Here is a 19,326-nt window from a genome sequence, read left to right on the forward strand (position 1 = left end):
GGAGGCAAAATCTTGTCAGGCTTGTCAGAAGCTATCCTTTCCAAGCATACACGCCCATCTCCTAGGAACCATTTGCATTTACAGTAAGCCCACAACTTGCATGCATTTAACATGTGCACATTCAACTTTATGTGCATGGCAAAAAAAAATAGGAGACAGGGTTCTGAGAAAAATGACTGGCAGTCTCACCCGCCATTGAACCCAATGGGTTTTGACTATATGTGATTTTGGCCGCAGGTGTGATCCCTGGAATGTAACCCCTGTGTAAGTTATGGGCCTACTGTATATCTTTGTTTCCCACACTACAGTCCCCTCAACAGGTATTGCCAAATCTGGTTCCAGTTCTCTTCTACAAACTCACTGCCTTAGCCCTGCATCTCTAATACATGTGATTTTCCAAAGTTTAAGCTAGAGGTTTTCAAAAAGTATAAAGAGGAATTTTATAAATTACAAAAGCAATGTGAATAATTGGAGTGCCCAATTAAAGCTACTTTAAAAGAACTAAGAAACTGCTTTTTTCTTTAAAGACACACAGGCAAGAGTTCTTGGACTTGAAGCCACTTCCCCCCTGTTATATATTCACTGTAAAAAGAAAGAGAGACACACAAGTAGGCTTATAATCCATCTAAGAACTTTAGAACAGCGGTGCCAATCAATGCAATGGTTTTGAAGTTGAAAAGGCATCCCATGAATTGTGTTTCTCTTTTAAAAAAACCAGAATGCTTAGCTGAACGGCATGGTACTGAAGTGGGTAAAGGTAAAGGTAAAGGGACCCCTGACCATTAGGTCCAGTCGTGACCGACTCTGGGGTTGCGGCGCTCATCTTGCGTTATTGGCTGAGGGAGCTGGCGTACCGCTTCCAGGTCATTTGGCCAGCATGACAAAACCGCTTCTGGCAAACCAGAGCAGCGCACGGAAACGCTGTTTACCTTCCCGCCGGAGTGGTACCTATTTATCTACTTGCACTTTGAGGTGCTTTCGAACTGCTAGGTTGGCAGGAGCAGGGACCGAGCAACGGGAGCTCACCCCATTGCGGGGATTCGAACCGCCGACCTTCTGATCGGCAAGCCCTAGGCTCTGTGGTTTAACCCACAGCGCCACCCGTGTCCCACTGAAGTGGGTAAGGCTTCACATATACCTGAGAGGAGGGGCCCAACTCCTCTTTAACAAGGGAATGAGTGCAAATGTGTTTCCCATCTTTGTCTTCCAAAGCCCTACACTTCACTAAATGCATAAAAATACTGCAAACAAACAAACAAACAAACAAAAAAACACAAAACATTTCCCAAGTAAGATGACCAAAATTAACTACTTTTGAAATGCTGATTCAGTTAAAACTTGGCACTCTGCAGTGAGTGTTGCCTGGTGGTTAGAGGATGCAATAGTAAGGAAGAACACTATCAGACAATCCCACTCCACTTGAGAAAACTGTTGCCTCAACAAGAAGGATCTTCTAAATTTTCAAAAACAAATGTTGTCTCTGTTCATTAACATCTGCAACAAAATGTTAAGGGAAATATTTTGGTTCCAAAAGCTAAAATGGAGTAATCCAAAAAGGAATAAAAACATTAAAAAAAATAAATCAAAATGGAATCTGCCATTTGTATACATACCTTGGGTCAAGTAGGCTCCTCAAAAACTGGAAAAGCAAACATTGATCCTGACAAACAAGGAGGAGAAAAAGTTAATGGAACATTTCCAACTGATATAGCAGTTGTTTTAAACTGTATCAGATGGAAAGGATTCACCTTGGCACAAAAAATACTGCATATTATGCCCTCAGAAACTTAAAAAACTAGGCCTGCTGTGCATATGAATGAAAGTAAAACTAGGATTTACAAAATAGCATGTTTCAGAGGGTGAAAATTATATCATTACCCTTTGTACTTTTATTTAAAGCTCCAGGTGAAACATTCAGGCCAAAACAATCTAACATTCAGGTGACATCTCTTAATTTCCTAAATCATTTTTTAAAGTTATTAAGATGTTGGTAACAAAATTATCCAAGAGCTGGACTATATTCAGTGGGGGGCAAATTAAGTTAACTGGTTCAGTAAAAAATTATTTGCCAGCTGTTTCAGTGGCTCAGTGACAAGTTCTCCATCGATGAATATAATGAGTGTTTAGAAAAACAATTTTAGACACCTTGTCTTGGCTGAACATTTATATTTGTGCTGCACACTAAAGAGTAAGAGGAATTTAGCGGGATATTTATGAAAACAATATGCTAGTTAGGGACTGCAAAAAGCCCTGTATCAATGCCTGGCCCAGAAAGAAACTTAAATGATGAATAGATTCCTCCTGTCCAAACCAGATAGAATGAGGACAGGCCTTCATATCCTTTTTTTTTAGAAGCTTGACTTTTACAACAATACTGTGATGAGAGAAGCTAAATTCTCCATCTGCCCATTTCCCCAGGGACTTTCGCCCAATCTAGCTCAATATGCATATTGGAGCCTTCCATCCCTTTCCTCAAAGGGATTAAATAAAAAACTCTGGAGCAATGGAGGATGGTGGAGAAAGGCAGGGGGTCAACTCAAATACAATCCTGCAAAGCATGACCTCATTCTCTCCATCCATTCTCCAGGGTGTCTAATACATAATTAAGGATGTAATCCTATGCACGCCTACTTGGAGTATGCCAATTAAAATTAGTAGGACTTACTGCTAAGTCAACAGGCATAGGATCAGGCAGAAAGAGAGCTCCTTTGCCCAAGAAGCTGAAAGCTGCTGCAGATAGGAGGACACACTGTGCACATGCCCTTCTACAAAAAAGGCCTTTCCTAACAGGAACACTTCAGGACCACGAGAGAGGAGCAAGAGGTAATGGAGGAGAGAAAAATGACTTTGAAGTGGCTCAGGAAAAGCTTTTCATTACAATAAAAAAACCTAAAAGTGGCTAATAGTGAGGGATTTAAAGAAGAGGGCAAGACTGCTCTGAGCATGGGAAAAAGCATGGAGCAATATTAGGTAAGCAATACTGTCAAAGGGGTTGGGATCTAGCCTCATGACTCAGCAGTATAGCTATGTATGCCACACCGGTTGAGCAGATACTGGTGCAATCCCAAGAAAATAAAATTTAGAACATCTCCCCAAAGAATATGGTCATTCTGTCACTGCTCATGCATAGATTTTGTGCTCCTTTGCGAGACATGTTTTTTCGGCGGCCCCAGTCCTGGTTTGACAATTCCTAATTTTTAGGCAACTGGCCAACGCAGTAATTTGCAGCTCTCTCTTAATAGAAAACTTCTCGATTTAAAAACTCAGTTGACACATGTGATACGTTACCTGAAGGTTCTGAATTATTTGTTCAATCTGCGCACTGAAGTGAACTGAAATCAGATCGGCTGCTTTAAAGGGACTCACTGACAGCAGCTCCTGTGCAAAGGTTGAAAAAAAAATTGTCCTTTTATCCCTACTAATGCAAAAAAAATTGTCCTTTTATCCCTACTTATACATACAGTACAACCAAATACCATAGAACACACCCAGAAATCAATTCTGTTTGAAATATTTTCATAAATCAACAAGGTGATAAAGTGACAGCTAAAAATAAGAGGTAGTTAACTCAGTGGTAACAACTGTTTCTTCAACGAGCAGACATGGAAGCTGAAAAATACAGGTTTTGGGAAATTCCCAAAACCATCTCACTGCCTTCTATGTACATTCAAGCAATTTAGCTTAACTTTGTGCAGGATGTAACCAGTATAATTGTTTTCAGAGCACATAACATATAGGATAATGGTGTGAACTGGTTTTCACACACAACTTAATATTCAACTATAGCAGGCAGGCAGTCTTGTTCAGCTAGTGGATTTGGATGTAACATTAGTTGGGGTTTTTTTCTTGAGCACATTTCGACAGGAACAAAGTTTCTCTAGGAAATCAGTAGACTCATTGCAATTTATTTATATACAAAATATATTTAGGTGGAATGTCACTGACATCAACAGAGTTAAATCTAGTTTGAACAATTTTGCTTAACTTGTTTGTAGGCCCAGTTTTTCAGGATGTTTTTGCAATAAGCATACATACATTTTATTCAACATATTGTATTATTTTAGTAGATTAGCTACTAGATTAGTAGCTTATACTTCCATGCTTAGTACCTGAAATAATACTGATTACATGTATAGAAAACAGCCAATGAAAGACAGTGGAATTCAAATTAACTCAATCCTGCTTTCATCTTATGAGAACATACCTAGAGGCTAAAAAGCAGCTCTCTCTTTCCACATGCATACATTCCTTTCTCATCCTTACTCTTAATGCTCTCCTCTGGCTGTACTCAGCAGGATTCACAGTGAACCATGCTGATATCTTTATGAATTTTCTTCTGTTCTTACAGCTCCCAAGATGGAAAAAGTCATAACATGGCCTGAAGTATAGCTGTTTCGCTCCTTGTTGTAATATCTTGCAAATTCGTACTTACGTAACTAGTTTCCAGGTTCTATTTCTTGGTCATGCTGAGCTTCAGGTATAGTACATCCATGGAGGATGTGCACACATTGGACCAACTGTTACATTTCTCCCACATAACAAGAAGCTAGCAGCAGTCCTGCAAATAGGTCTCCATCTATCACTGCCCCTAGACAGGCTGCATTCCTGACAGGGAAAAGAGGAGGACTCCTACTTCCCAAGCAGAGGAACCCCTCCTCAATGTAGGCAAGGTATTTCCCTGAAAAGGTCATTCATCTTCCCGGGAAAGAGTAACAGAGATAAAACTATCATGTCAAACTGACAGGCACTTAACCAATGTATAAAAAGCAACACACTGGTGAATAATAATAATTTTTTTTAACTGCTTTATTGCACACCGACTCTGTTGACTTCAACAATGGGATTATTTCAAATGAGTTTGGAAGTTCATGGAAATCACGGACCTAAGTTACTCACTTACGCTTCATGGCATTATTAGGATTAATAAAAAGTAATAATCTATGTCAAAGAGTTCAGAGCAATTTCCATGAGGATTATTCAATTGTGTGTCTGTGTGTTTATATTGTTAACTGCCTTGTGATCTTCAGATGAAGGACGGTATAGAATTTTTAATTTTATAAATAAATTTCTTTCTGAAAGCTTATATAGCCATACTTTTTCTATACATTAATTGTTACGGTTACAGTGGTGAGGACTAGCTTAAAGCTCTAGGCTGAGAGGCTCTATGGGATTTTCCAACTGATCTTGATAGGTAAAGCTAAAGGACCCCTGGACGGTTAAGTCCAGTCAAAGGCGACTATGGGGTGTGGCGCTCAGCTTTCTGGGTCATGTGGCCAGCATGACTAAACCACTTCTGTTGCAACGGAACACTGACAGAAACCAGAGCGCACGGAAACAGTGTTTACCTTCCCGCCACAGCAGTACCTATTTATCTATTTACACTAGTGTGCTTTTGAACTGCTGGGTTGGCAGGAGCTGGGACAGAGCAACAAGAGCTCACCCCAATGGGCAGATTCTTGATAACTGTGCTAACAATGGCTTTGTTGACCTGAGGATGGCTGATTACCAGGGGCATTTAGCTGCTCTGCATGGTGAATGGCCTGGAGGACCCAAGAGGCCAATTCATCACCTGCCAACTCACTCTACATCCAAGCTGTCTATTCACAGCTAAAATAATTGCTCTTGTGCAGGTTCACTTTGAGAACTGCTGGTTTAGATACAGGATCAGAATCTGGAGTATTAGAAACAAAGGCTTGTTCCTTTGTGATAATTCAGTTTTCACTAATAACCTCTTTCTGGGAAGATGCTGCTGGAGGGAGCATGGATAACTAGGTGTGTACTGAATTAACAGCTATTCTGACTAGTGAAAGACAGCCAGAACAAATGGGCCAGTTTGAGTAAACAATTAATATCATAAATCCAAAATAGCTATGTCTCTCGTTCCATAATGACTGAAGTTATTATCTAGAGTGCTTCTTTTAAAAAACAAACTGTTTTTGCTTTTTAATGTTTCCATCTTTGTTTTTAAAACCAGAGAGTGTAATTTACAAATATAAATAACCCACAAAGGGCATGGCACTCAACCTGCCTGCTAGACCCCTAATTAGGCAGATAAATTAGGTTTACCTTAAGACGCATAATAAGTTAATCTAAATCATACCTCAATGTGTTTCATAGCTTTTTGCCACACAGACTGTTTTTCTTCTGTGTTATATCCAGGAATGGAGAGTATATTGTGGATATAAGTGAAAACTTCTTCCTTTAAAGGCAACAAATGGCAAGAATGAATAAATAAATAAATAAATAAATAAATCACAAACTAATCTGATGGATGTACTAACCCAACAAATCTAAAAATCAATTTCTATATAATTCATTGCATGCTGAACTGCCTTGTAAATGCAAACGGCAAGGAGAATGTATTTTAGGGGTTACTCCCACATCAAAGCCTCCTTGAAAATCAAGTACCTCCCCCCCCTCACAAAACATGCAGAAGTGAATATTTCATCTGGATTCTCTCAGTGATTACTTTTGTGTCCGTTCAGCCTTACCTTTCTCAATGGATCTCGTAAGTAGCAGTCAATTATCTTATCATAGCGATGTTCCCGTTCATACATAAACTCACAGATTTGATAGCTGAAATAAAACAATTTTATTCATTCATTTCAAGATGTTAGCTCTTTTCAGGTGACAGAAACTGAAGGGAGCCATGTGGCGTTCAGGCATAACACATATTTTGCAAGCAATACATTTCCCTTTTTTTGTCTTAATACTTTAAGGATAGAAACAGTCCATGAATTTCTTAGTATACATTCTACCTATGGTCAGTGGAAGCCTGATCAGGTTATTAATATTAGAGGCTTTAGACTGTTGTTGTTGCTGTTGCTGTTGTTGTTGTCGTTGTTAGAGCTTCATGGCTGATTGAGGATTTGAACCCTCCTCTCCCAGGTCTTAGTCCACACTCTTAAGCATTAAACCACATTATTTTTTAAAGGAAAAGGCAGAACAAGTTGTGTGAGAGCTCCTTTTAAATCAAACATCTGACCAGGAGACAGGAAAATGAGCTGGACCCCTCCAGGATATGGGTGGCCTAGAAGCTATGCAATCTAGTAACATCTAGATCAGTGTTTCCCAAAGTTGGGTCTCCAGCTATTTTTGGACTACAATTCCCATCATCCCTGTCCACTGGCCTTGCCAGCTAGGGATGATGGGAGTGATAATCCAAAAACAGCTGGAGATCCAACTTTGGGAAGCACCAATATTCCAGTAGAGATTTAACAGGCATCCTTACTTAGCAGGATTGGCCTTGCAAGCCAAATTTGACAAGGATCTGGCCCATGTAACCAAAACAGGATCCCTACTGCTGCCTTAAAGCATTTTTTCCCAATGCGAATTGTGCTTACCTTTGGGGTGTCCAAAGGACTTCTAAGACTTTTGGATTGGAGGTAGTTTATTATTTATTAATTTCATTTAAAACTTGCTGTTCCACAATAAACGTACTAGAAGCAGCATACGAAAGTAACAAATTATATTTTTTTTTAAAAAAAGTGACATTACTGTTGAAGATTCATTCCCCATGTCTGCAGTCATGGGATTGTTGTCTATCACATGACAGTGTATGTTTTTCATTCAACAGAGTGGGAAGTGATGGAGACAGGATGTTTGTGTTACTGTATTCTGTGAAGTGGGACTATTGTCCTTTGTTCTTTCTCTTTGCTGTCTGATGCTAGAGAGAGGGGGAGCCATGTTGCAGTGCTTCGTGTGTGTTTATATGTGAATAAAGTAGATTAGCCAAATGCTGAGTTGCTGAGGTTTGTTACGCAAACTGTGAACACTCTGTGGATCCCTGAAAGTGCTGATGTCTGTTGGCATCAGTCACTGTGATGTTCGGGCAGAAGAATGCTCTTGAAGCTCCCGAACAATCGACCAGGAGGGAGAGAACATCCCAGTCGGGCATGTGTCTCTGCCAAGCCAAGGTCCTACTCGTGTGTAGGAAGACTCCTAACAATTACTTTAATTAAAAGTAGCAGCAGCAAGTGGACTAACAAAATAGTGGCTTGAGTAGATAACAGTGCAAGTCTATGCATATCTTCTTAGAATTGAGCGCCACAGGGGTCAAATGGGGTCTTGTTGTTGTTTAGTCGTGTCCGACTCTTCGTGACCCCACGGACCATAGCACGCCAGGCACTCCTGTCTTGCACTGCCTCCCGCAGTTTGGTCAAACTCATGTTCGTAGCTCAAATGGGGTCTATTCCTCCTAATTAAATGTATATAGTGTTGCAGCCTAAGCCCTCTTACAGGTTTGAACTATGTGTTTACTCCTGTAAAAATGCCCTGGGATGGCTTAAAGACAACAGAAGCAGCATTTACAGGTACAATATTCTCTCTATGGCACATCTATTCCAATGTTTCCCAGTATCGGATATCAGAATCAAATCTAGCAGACTGAGTCTGGGTTGATCTGAAGCAATATATACTTTCAAAAGTTCAGCAGCAGAAGTCAGTTTAACATGTTACTGTATTAGGCTGTAGGCCATGCTAGAAACCTTGTCACATGGTTAGATTGTTGTGCAAAGGACCCAGGTTTAGCTGCAATGCTAAGGCAACTTGAGGATGAACAGAGGGCTCACTGAAAGCAGTTGCCAAGCAACCACCTCATGTGCTTTTCCTAGTTCCATCCATCCATTTCCTGCAGATAATGCCAGCCTGGAGCTTTCAGACTTAGCCAGCTTGGATGAAATTACAGGAGCAATAGGCCCCATCCCCATTAGGCACCCTATTGTGATCATCTGTGTAGAACTAGAGAAACACAAAAGAATGAAATTATAGCAGGAACAATCCTAAGGAGCACCATCACACACCATGGGTGACAAAGGAGGTTTATACACACACTTGGGGAGGCCAGAGATCCACTGCAAAATCCAATAGGATCTACACAATATAAAACCAGATTAAGTTTATCCTCCACATAAGGCTGCAACAGTGTCTGGATACCCATAAGGATGTGGCTTCATGATTATCTGAAAGAGCAACACAGGTGACAGGATAAAAGGGAAGAAAGTGATAGGAAATGGTTTAAAGGGAGAAAGAATAACAAAAAAAGCCTTACAATTCAGCCTTTTCTGCCATTTGAATGAGTCTGTTCTCTTCAAACTGTACTATGCCTCCAGCTTGGAGCAATTCTAGAAGAACCTATAAGCATGAAATGATTATTAGATGCTGTGCTCATACCTGGACAATCAAGAGTTCCCAACATTCTTGACCTATAGACTTGCAGATTGTGCCCCTATGTGAGCATTTTCAGATACTGAGAGCTACATGGAGTGCCTTCGAGCTCTGAGCAATCCCAATTTTATGAGCTTGTCAACTGGCCAACCAATATCGCACCAGTTAAACACATGGCCTTTGGAGACCTTTGCAAGATCTTGTAGCAGCTCAGAATGGCAATATTGCATGGGAAATTCCAGGGGGTTGTTTTGACTATACAGTATATGATTTCAGCTTTACACGCTACCCACTGGAACGTAACCGCCCCCCCCCCGGACGTGATCCTACTGTACACATTGTTTTCATTCTAGTTGGGGCCCTTTCCTCTTCCCTCACAAAAAACTTTTCTTTCCTCTCCTTTGACTTTTAATAAGAAACCTAGGTTAGAACCCTCCTCCCTGTCACCATCGTTTTATATACACATACAGTTTCATAATGGGTAAACATTTAAACATGTCACTTCACGTCTGCAATCTGAATTAGTACAGCTCAGCAACAGACACCTCTCACAAAGCTTCCGATCACGTTTTGACTCTGAGGTAGCTGTCTTGACCCAAGCCCAGCTTGTTTGCAAAATGGAAGCTATAATGTAGTTTTGTGTATTTTGGAGGCTTGGTATCAATATTTTTGGTTTTCCAGTTCCAAGCCTGATCCATCTACTACCTCGTTCACCTGCTCCTTGTAATTCTTTCTACCACTGCACCTTAAGGTTGGCATATATCCTGCCCCATAAAGGTAACTTGCATTCATGAACAATAGCTGAATATTTTTATAGCAATGCTGATTGGCCACAATGAAAGCACAATCTGCAGTGTGAGCAAATGCAGCTCAAAACTGCACCCATAATGCATGGGCAGCTGCCACCAATAATACCAGTGAAGCTGACTGGAAAGAAAAGGGAGTGTGTTGCCAAGAGATGACGTCTCTGTCTATATGGTTTACTTCCCCACCAACAATTGAGCAGCAATTGTAAAACTGGCACTCCACACATTAAGAAGTTGTCAGCAGCTGGAGAGAGTGTAATTTACGAACAATATCTGCATTCATAAACATACAGGTTGTCCGTTGCTCTCCAGCTGCTGACAACTTCTTAATCTGCGGAGTGCCAGTTTTACAATTGCTGCTCAATAGTCTGATCATCCTTAGCAATGACCTTCCCTTCCCTAACCATACACCAATCTAACAGCATGGATTATTCGTCTAAGGATTCATACCTGCTGTCTCTCAGAGTGCCGTGAATCATCATCAGGACTGCAGAGAAATTCAAGGACCTAGACGAGAAGCAAACATGATTACAGAGATATGGATATAGATGTGCATCTTCTTGCTGTATCTCAGAAATATACACCTTATCAAATACTTCTAGGAGAGAAAATTCTCTAGATGACTATAACATTTCGGAAAAGTAGACCCATCTCCAGAATGCCTGGAATTAATTTTCTGATGTATGAATTCAGCAAAGAGAGAGAATATGGCAACCACTTTAGTCTCAAGTTCTACTTTTATCTTCTGTAAGAACAGGAAATCTTTTTGGGCTCCACAGGCCAGACTTGAAATCACAATGACTTCAAAGCGCTGCATGCTTTGTTAGGACTTCAAAGCAACACACACAGCTAATACAGCAGGTTTCAGCTCTACCACCCATCTGCTGATCAGCGGTAGGAATTGAAGTCTGCTTCCTTTGTTGATGCATAATCTGAAGCACACTTTAAGGCTCCCAACTATGCATTGGCAGGCAAGTCTCTACCTGTCCTGCTCCAGACATCACATACGATCTCTGGTGTGGAGCAGGTGGGTGTGGGAATGGCTTTAAGGGCCAAATTTGAACCCCTGGTGGGCCACGTTTGGCCTGCAGACTGGGTTTTCTGATCTTCTCGAAATCCTCCAACATGTATCTTGGTCTCTGCTGCCACTTAATCTTTATAAAATCACTGCCATCAGATTTCTCATGCTTTATATCCCATTTTTTGCACTGTTAAAGAAAGACATGATACAGCCATACACAGTCCTGTGATTTTACATTATGGCATCGCATAATGTGAGATTTTAGGCACTTTGTAAACAAAATACTAATAGTAATGAATATTAATTGCTTAATAGAGGTATTATGCAAAATAGTCCTGGAAAAATTATCTTCTAGTTGTCTGTAAGCATATATACTTTGTTTTATTGAGTAATTTAAAAAATGAAGGAAAGAAAAAACAAAATCAGCAACAGACCTTTCCCTTATTTGTGCTCCCCCTTTTACCTGGTCAAACAGCGTCCTATTTACAAACAGCGTGTTGTTGGGCTTAGCAAGCTGTCGGGCAAGGAAAGTAAAGAGACATCCAACTTGTGAGGGGGTAAAATCAGAATTCTCCACCATAACCTAGAGAAGGGGAAGCAGCTCAATTAATTAGGTTAGCACATGTTATCACTTAAGACACATGAAACAGAACAAATAACACATAGCAATAACCCAAAATACCACTGCTAACTGTGCAAAAGATTAACTGTATCCAATTCCAATGTGATAAAGAAAATCATATAAAGATTTCCAAAATATATTTCTGAAAAAGGGAATATGAGAAAGCCAGAATACTAAATTGGAATATTTAGATATCACATAAGCACAAGGCAAGCACATTAGTCATTTCAAACAAAATTCATACGACTTTACTTGCATTGCAGTGTCCATACTCTGAAAAAGAGCAATTTATCATTACACTGCCATAAGAAATTCAGCTCATCATGGACTGGATGTAAGTATCAGCTCAGAAAGCTTATCACAAGAAGCAGATATAGCACTATCACTGAGAAGTCGTATTACACCGCCTTGCAGTAACAGCCAGCGACATTGTTCTGAACTCATCAGTGGGTAACAGTAGGCATAGTTTGTGGAGTCTATGAAACAACTCGGCAGCTCATCATAAATAGTCGTAAAATGGGAGAGGGCAGAGAGAAGACGGACATAAATCGGGGGGGGGGGGAGGACAATTCCATTTTCTCTCACCAAGGAGCAGACAGAAATGTTAACTGGAAAGAATCCTCTTCCAAAATCTATTTATGACAGGTTTCTAACAATTAGCATCTTAAATTTTGCTATTCTATACATAAAGAATTGCTAATACTCCCAATTATTCCTGACTATACCATGCTACCTATCCATGTTTTGCACTTTGGAAACATTTCTGTCATGGAGACAGTATAGTAATAGTGTCTTAAAACAAAGCATTCCATAAATCCATATTAACTATTTTATCTACCTTTTGTAAATCTAGATTTATCATATCTAGCCAAGCGCTAAGCAGAATCTGAGAACCCCTTTGCTTGGACACGAATGTGGCTAGGACTAAAATTCTCCTCATCACGAGTGATCGTTCTGAACAACCTGCTTTCTACATACTTAAAAGCACACTGTGGCAGGAACCACTTGTAAATGGACACCTGTAGCTACACTGAATTTTGCTGTGCTCCTTAAGATGTTAAATAGTTGTGCCCTGGGAAGAGGAAGGTCAAAATAACAAGGGCATTTTTCTTGAGACATGTGAATGCTAGCAGCTTTTGGAGTACAGTGGTACCTTGGTTTATGAACACAATTGGTTCCGGAAGTCTGTTCATAAACTGAAGCGTTCATAAACTGAAGCGAACTTTCCCATTGAAAGTAATGGAAAGTGGATTAATATGTTCCAGACGGTCCGCGGAGTACTCAACCTGAAGTGTACTTAACCCCAAGCATGGGTGTAATTGGTTCCGGAAGTCTGTTCATAAACTGAAGCGTTCATAAACTGAAGCGAACTTTCCCATTGAAAGTAATGGAAAGTGAATTAATCCGTTCCAGATGGGTCCGCGGCGTTCGTAAACCGAAAATTCGTAAACCGAGGTGTTCATAAACCGAGGTTCCACTGTAGACAATTAGTGAGTTGGCAACAGAGTGCTTGAGAAAGTCTGCTTGGAGACAGGGAAGCATAGCAAAAGGTGGTGATTGGCTAAGCTCTCCCTTATAAGCAGTATGACACAGCAGTTTGGTGTTGGAGTGTAGAGTTTGGAGAAGGAGTTTTAATCTTGTCTGTGTATATAGTAACTTGTACAAAGCTGTGCTTTATTCTGCTTGTACATAATAAAAGTTAACAAAAATCAAGTTACTGTTCAGCAAGTTCGGTTCCTGGGATTCACTGACTTGGCAGCTGGTAGTAGAGAGCTATGATTCAAATCCATCAACAATTTTGAGATGCAGCATCATGCTTAAGGGAATAAGGGAAAAACTACTCCCAACTAAATTAACTAAGTAGTTTCTCACAAGGCCTAACCAAGATATAGCTAAGTTGGCAATGTTGATTGACAATTGCACCATTTCACCCAACATCATCAGAACATTCTGGTGGTACTGCAATGTTTACAGAATTGTACACATGTACACACACACACACACACACACAGGGTAAGCTTTAGCAGTATTCAGAAGCTTCTTCACAAAGTATGGGTGGGATACTAAGGAACTGAGAACCATACTGACAAGAGACAATGTTCTAAGCTTCAGTGACAAATTAGAAACCATCAAATCTGGATTCAAACAGAATCCACCCCATCGTGGAATTCCTGATCTAACAAAAGTATGTAACTTGTCCCTAAGATCAATTTCCATACCCAAGGACTGGAAAGTGGACAATGTAACAGAATTTCTTTAAAAGGGATCCAGAGGACATGAGGCCAACTGCAGACCAGTTACCTTAATGTCTGTTCTGGGAAAAGTGCTGGAAAGCATTATTAAAGCTAGAATTACAAAACATATTGAACAGGTCTTGCTGAAGCAGAACTACTATGACTTCTGCATGGTTAAACACTGTCTCACCAACCTATTAAAATAATTTTGAGTGTCAACAAGCATACAGATGAGTCAGTTGACACTATTTACTCGGACTCTCAAAAAGCTTTTCACAAAGTCTCTCAACAGATTCCTGAGTAAGCTCACCAGTCGTAGGATAAGAAGAGAGGTGGACCAGTAATCAGTTAAAAAATAGGAAAGTTGAATCCCCCAAGGGCAGTGTTGGGGCCTGTGCTTTTTAACTTGTTCATTAATGATATAAAGGCAACACAGTGAAGTAGTAAAGTCTGCTGATAAACAAAACTGTTCAGGGTGATTAAAAGAAAAAGAGAATGCAAGGCACACCAAAAGGATATTTCCAAGCTGGGTGAATGGGCAGTAAAATGGCAAATGCAATTCATTATAAGCAAGTATAAAGTGATGCACATGGCAGGAAAAAATATTAACTTTACATATATGTTAATGATGTATAAACTGATGGTGACCAACTAGGATGACAACCTTGGGGTCATAGAATAGCTCAATGAAGATGCAAATCCAGTGTGCAGCAGCAGCTGTGAAATAAGTGAATTCTACATTTGAGATCTTTATGAAAGAGGTTAAAGATAAAACTGCCAATATCATAACACTATTCCACAAATCTATGGTGTGACTGCACATGGAATATCATGTACAGCTGTGGTTGCCTCATCTGAAAAAGCAAAAAGTAACCAAATGTATCCTCCTATGAGGAATGCTTACAACCTCTCCATGGCAGAGAGGTATATAAGATGATGTATGCTGTAGAGTATGTGGCTAGGGAGAAGTCCCCACCCGCCTCTAGAACTCAGGGCCATTCATTCATGCTGAATACTGGATGATTCAGAAAGACAAAAAAGCACTTCTTCATACACTCCCATAAGATGTAGCGATGGCCACCAACTTGTATGGCTTTAAAATACAAATTAATGGAGGCTAAGGCTATTATTAGTTACTAATGATAATTATGTTCTACTTCCAGTGTCAAGGGCAGTATGTCTCTGGATATCAGTTGGTGGTAATCACAAGTGGGAAATGAGCTGTTGCATTCAGATCCTGCTTGTGGGCTTCTAATGGCCAACTGGTTGGTCACTGGGAGAACATGACTACATAGATAGGCCTTTGGCCTGGTTAAGCAGAGCTCATGTCTTTAATGGCACAAGAAATGTACAAATTGGAAGGTTATGTAAAGGAGAAGACATGCCTGTCTTCAGACCAAGTGGGTGGAGCTTAGAAAGGCAGACTGGATAAGAGACCCACAAGACCAGGCATCCCCAAACTACGGCCCTCCAGATGTTTTAGCCCACAACTCCCATGATCCCTAGCTAACAGGACCAGTAGTCAGGGAATTGTAGTCCAAAACATCTGGAGGGCCGAAGTTTGGGGATGCCTGCACAAGACCTTGTTCCATTGCTTACTCGTGGTTGTTTATTGTGAGCCTTGTTGCCTTTACACCATGGGTACCTAATATGAATGAGTCACGCCCTGTGGCCAAGTTTGCTGTCTGCTTCCTACTTTGCTGTTTTTCCAAGTCTGAGGTGATCTATTCAACTTCTCCATTGCACACCAGCCAGCAGCACTCAGTTTCAGTTTACTCCATATGACAAATTCATTAACCATTAGCATTCTCGCTAGTCCGGACAGTTAGAAAATATTATTTCTTCTCTCATGCTCCCGTAGATTGTTCAGTGCTTGTGTAGTCCCTCATAAAATACCAAAACTGCCCCAGGTCCCTCAGATGATTTATGGGAAAGACTGCCTTTCACCTACCAAGATCATTTAGACCGATATCTCATCTGTCAGCAAAGACTGTCCCCGACTCTCCTGCAACGCTAATTCTTATACAACCTGACAACATGAAACTATGTTGGACTGATGAAGCATACAAGCTCAGACATACCTGTCTAGAAAACCTTAGTGTCCTCAGTTAATAGGGTTACCTCACAGTACAGGATACTAAAGATCCTGTAGTCAAGTGAAATGTAGTTGATTTTTTTTCCGTTTTATAATAATCTCAGAATATGCCCCAGGCAATGTATCTGTTATACAGTGCTAGACACACAGAAGTTACCAGAGGACAATAGTAATATTTTGCCTTCATGTATTCTGCCATGTATAGAGAGACACATTTAAAGAAAGTGTAGCTGTGCATTGTCTTGTAGGGGATACCTTCTTAGCCTATTATTTTTTTAAAAACCTATTTATGGCAAGAGAGCATTCAGGGTTTACTACAGGTTGATAGGGGTGGGAAGCAAGCTCTAAACGCAGGTTGCACGCATTTTGCAAAATCACAATAATGTATTATATATTTAGAAGTGCATAACGTGCACATTAGGGTGATGACTTTTTCATTTTTTCCTCAAAAATTATTTCCTGTAGCACAAATGGATGAACTTTTGCCTATTAGTGACTAAAATGAGGTATATTCCATTGAAATATTTAAAAAAGGTTACGCACAAACCGTTTTTAATTTTTTTGTATGCCGTTTTACCATTTCATAAAATTGTATTAACAATTCTATATATATTTCGTATCAAATTTGGACACAACACCACATTCCACAATGGCGAGTGTTCTTAGCAACATAGGGTATACAAATGTCACACCTGCGCAAGGTAAAAGCCCCTTTTTGGGACCTCAAAACTCAGCCAGCAGACCCTGCCGGACATGCTGGGAAAAGAACCTACAGGAGAGGTAGCAAAACATCGTCCTCTAGCGGCGTCTATACTGTTACTGCAGCTAAAAAAAGCTTCCTTGTGTGTTTGATGACCCTTTATAATGTTGTATATACTGTATGTGACTCTAAAGCTTGGGTTCAATTTTATATCTGCTTACAGTGACTTCAAAAATGGTCAAAAAACTGATAAAAATTTTTAATCATTTTGTGCGTGAGGTTTTTTTTATCAAATCTCTTTGAAAGTAAGATTTTATCTAATCTTTAATGAAAGCTCATCAAATTATGATACAGGGAAATGAGGTTGTAAAAAAGTCATCACCCTAGTGCACATTAATAAAGAGACATCCTGCCCACAGGATGATCTATATAAAAAAGATGAAGAGAATGGAGAGGATACGTGGAAGAAAAAACTTTGCTCCTTTACTCTCACCCAGCCAGCAGAAGGAGTTAACAGAATATAATGAAGACATACACAAATACCATGGCTGCAAACTCCTTCCCTTGCACCTTCTACTGCGTACTTGCTATTTTCTTTCTTCAAGTGTTAATCACGTTAAACCTCTATAGCAGGGGTCCCCAGACTTACCGTGCGGTGGGCCGGTGCCCGCCGCGCCGACCGCGCGGTGGGCCGGAGGGCGGGGGAGTGCGCGCCCGTGCGCATGCGCACACGCGCCCGTGCGGGGAAAAAATCGCCGAAAATCGCTTGTGCGCATGCGTATGGGCCTCCCCTGACCCGGAAGTGCACCAGAAATGACCTCTTCCGGGTCAGGAGAGGCCCATACGCATGCGCACAAAGGATTTTCGGCGATTTTTTGCCGATTTTTTAGATCGTCGCTGCGCCGCGCGCCGTGAGAGCGGGCGGCGGCAGCGGGCGGCGGGGGTCGTCGCGGGCCGGATTGGAAGGCCGATTGGGCCGCATCCGGCCCGGGGGCCGTAGTTTGGGGACCCCTGCTCTATAGGTTTCCCTTTAGTGCCTTCCCGTATTGTTCTGATACTTAAACTCTCTTTAACCTTTAAGTCAGTTCATGATCTTGCCCTCCTCTCCTAGTGGCTCTGGCCACATTCTGACGTTTGCCCATGGCTTAATAAACTATAAACTTCATTTGGTGCCACCAAATTCCACATGAAACAGAAAAAGAGAATGAACATTTGTCTCAAAAGCTACTGAAACACTGATGAGAATAAGAACAGAAAGAGATTACTTAAAATAGGAAGGATATAATGTATCAATTAGGACAATTAAACATCAACATACCCCTTGAGATTCTTTTGTGGGTTTCAAAGCAAGAAAGAGATGATTAAATAGTGAATAAATTGGTACAACGACTACTACCTTCAGTAATAAGGAATAGCAAATTTGTTGAAAGGATGAAAATGTGTCTTTGAAAATTTGGAAACACATGAGGTATTTACATTTGGGAGCAGATACTGAATGGACAATTTTTAAGAAAGAAATTGTTCAGAACCTGGGAGGTTGGAAACTGCTTTGGTTTCAATGCTTTCAAATACGGAATTTTATTTTAGAGGTGTTGGTTCCTACATACTCATTATTAAAGAAAGGAATGCCCTGGGAAACTTTAATTACAGGTGAAGAATCAAGGGGATTGTTGGCAAGAATAATGGTATAATTAAAAATCTGGGAAGGGGGCACAATGGAAAAGATATAAGAATTAGAATCCTACAATAGAAATGAACGTGGTATGTTAATCTGTGAAACAGGTACTGCTAAATGAAGAAAGTACAATATAAATTATTATTAAAATGGTATTTTATGCCTTCTAGAGTTAATAAGACATACTCAGATACATTATTTAAATGCTGGAAATGTTTAGCTACTAATGCAGATCTACAGTACTTCAGTTCTAGTGTGGTGGGGTTATCACAGAATTTTCTAATGCCTTTTCTAAATGTATTTAATTGAACAGAATATGAAATTCCAACTTATGAAATCTTTAGTAATTTATAATATCAGCAAATGTTATGAGTGTTTGAACATGGAAAAATATGAACTCCCCCTCAAGGAGGGAGCAGTTGCTGAAATGTTTAGATCTAGAGAAGACAAACAAGTTAACTGACGCAATTAGCAGGAAACCAATCTCTTCTTTTCAATACCCTTTCAGTTACAAAATGTTATTTCTCTATTATTTTTTCCATCTTTGAATTTGAAGTTCTTCATCCTTCTAGCAGAGATACTAGGATATGAGGCTCATTTTTTCAGTTCCTGAACCTATGACAGCAACGTATTTTCTGTTAAATGTTATGACCAAAAGAAGCCTATTCTGGAACAGTCCAAGGCCACACACAGAGGTAAACTTAGTTGCCCCCTCTCCTGTATATGACATACATCCATTGCATTAATCATTTACAACAACACTGCGCTAACAACTTATGTCCATAGTTCTTTGTCCTCATTACGTTTCTGTGTATATTATATTCAAGATAAGGATATAGTCCATCAATGCAACCAACATACATCATCACTTATGTTTTAGTAGTTTTAAAGAGCACCATTAGTTTAAAGTCAGGAATCCTTTTTCATTCAAGTACCGGTACCTCAGAATACCTTGCAAGAGGTGTTAGTGAAGCCAGTGCCATTCACTTCTTACCAATTAGCAAGGCA

The 19,326-nt window shown here is 40.2% G+C and overlaps 1 protein-coding gene across 4 annotated transcripts in view; it reads right to left on the reverse strand.

The window, feature by feature from the left end:
• The window catches only part of VPS8 (VPS8 subunit of CORVET complex), an 89,829-nt gene that overhangs the window by 33,710 nt on the left and 36,793 nt on the right, over positions 1 to 19,326 (reverse strand). For all 4 annotated transcript variants that reach the window (XM_035133325.2, XM_060274616.1, XM_060274614.1 and 1 more), the window contains 7 exons: positions 11,456 to 11,575; positions 10,422 to 10,478; positions 9,050 to 9,132; positions 6,492 to 6,576; positions 6,101 to 6,199; positions 3,289 to 3,378; positions 1,614 to 1,660 (listed from right to left, as the gene is read on the reverse strand). In XM_035133325.2, the coding sequence (XP_034989216.2) occupies positions 1,614 to 1,660; positions 3,289 to 3,378; positions 6,101 to 6,199; positions 6,492 to 6,576; positions 9,050 to 9,132; positions 10,422 to 10,478; positions 11,456 to 11,575 (581 nt within the window). The remainder of the gene's footprint in view (positions 1 to 1,613; positions 1,661 to 3,288; positions 3,379 to 6,100; positions 6,200 to 6,491; positions 6,577 to 9,049; positions 9,133 to 10,421; positions 10,479 to 11,455; positions 11,576 to 19,326) is intronic.

Source organism: Zootoca vivipara, chromosome 5 (assembly GCF_963506605.1).
Source record: "Zootoca vivipara chromosome 5, rZooViv1.1, whole genome shotgun sequence".
Classification (NCBI taxonomy): domain Eukaryota; kingdom Metazoa; phylum Chordata; class Lepidosauria; order Squamata; family Lacertidae; genus Zootoca; species Zootoca vivipara.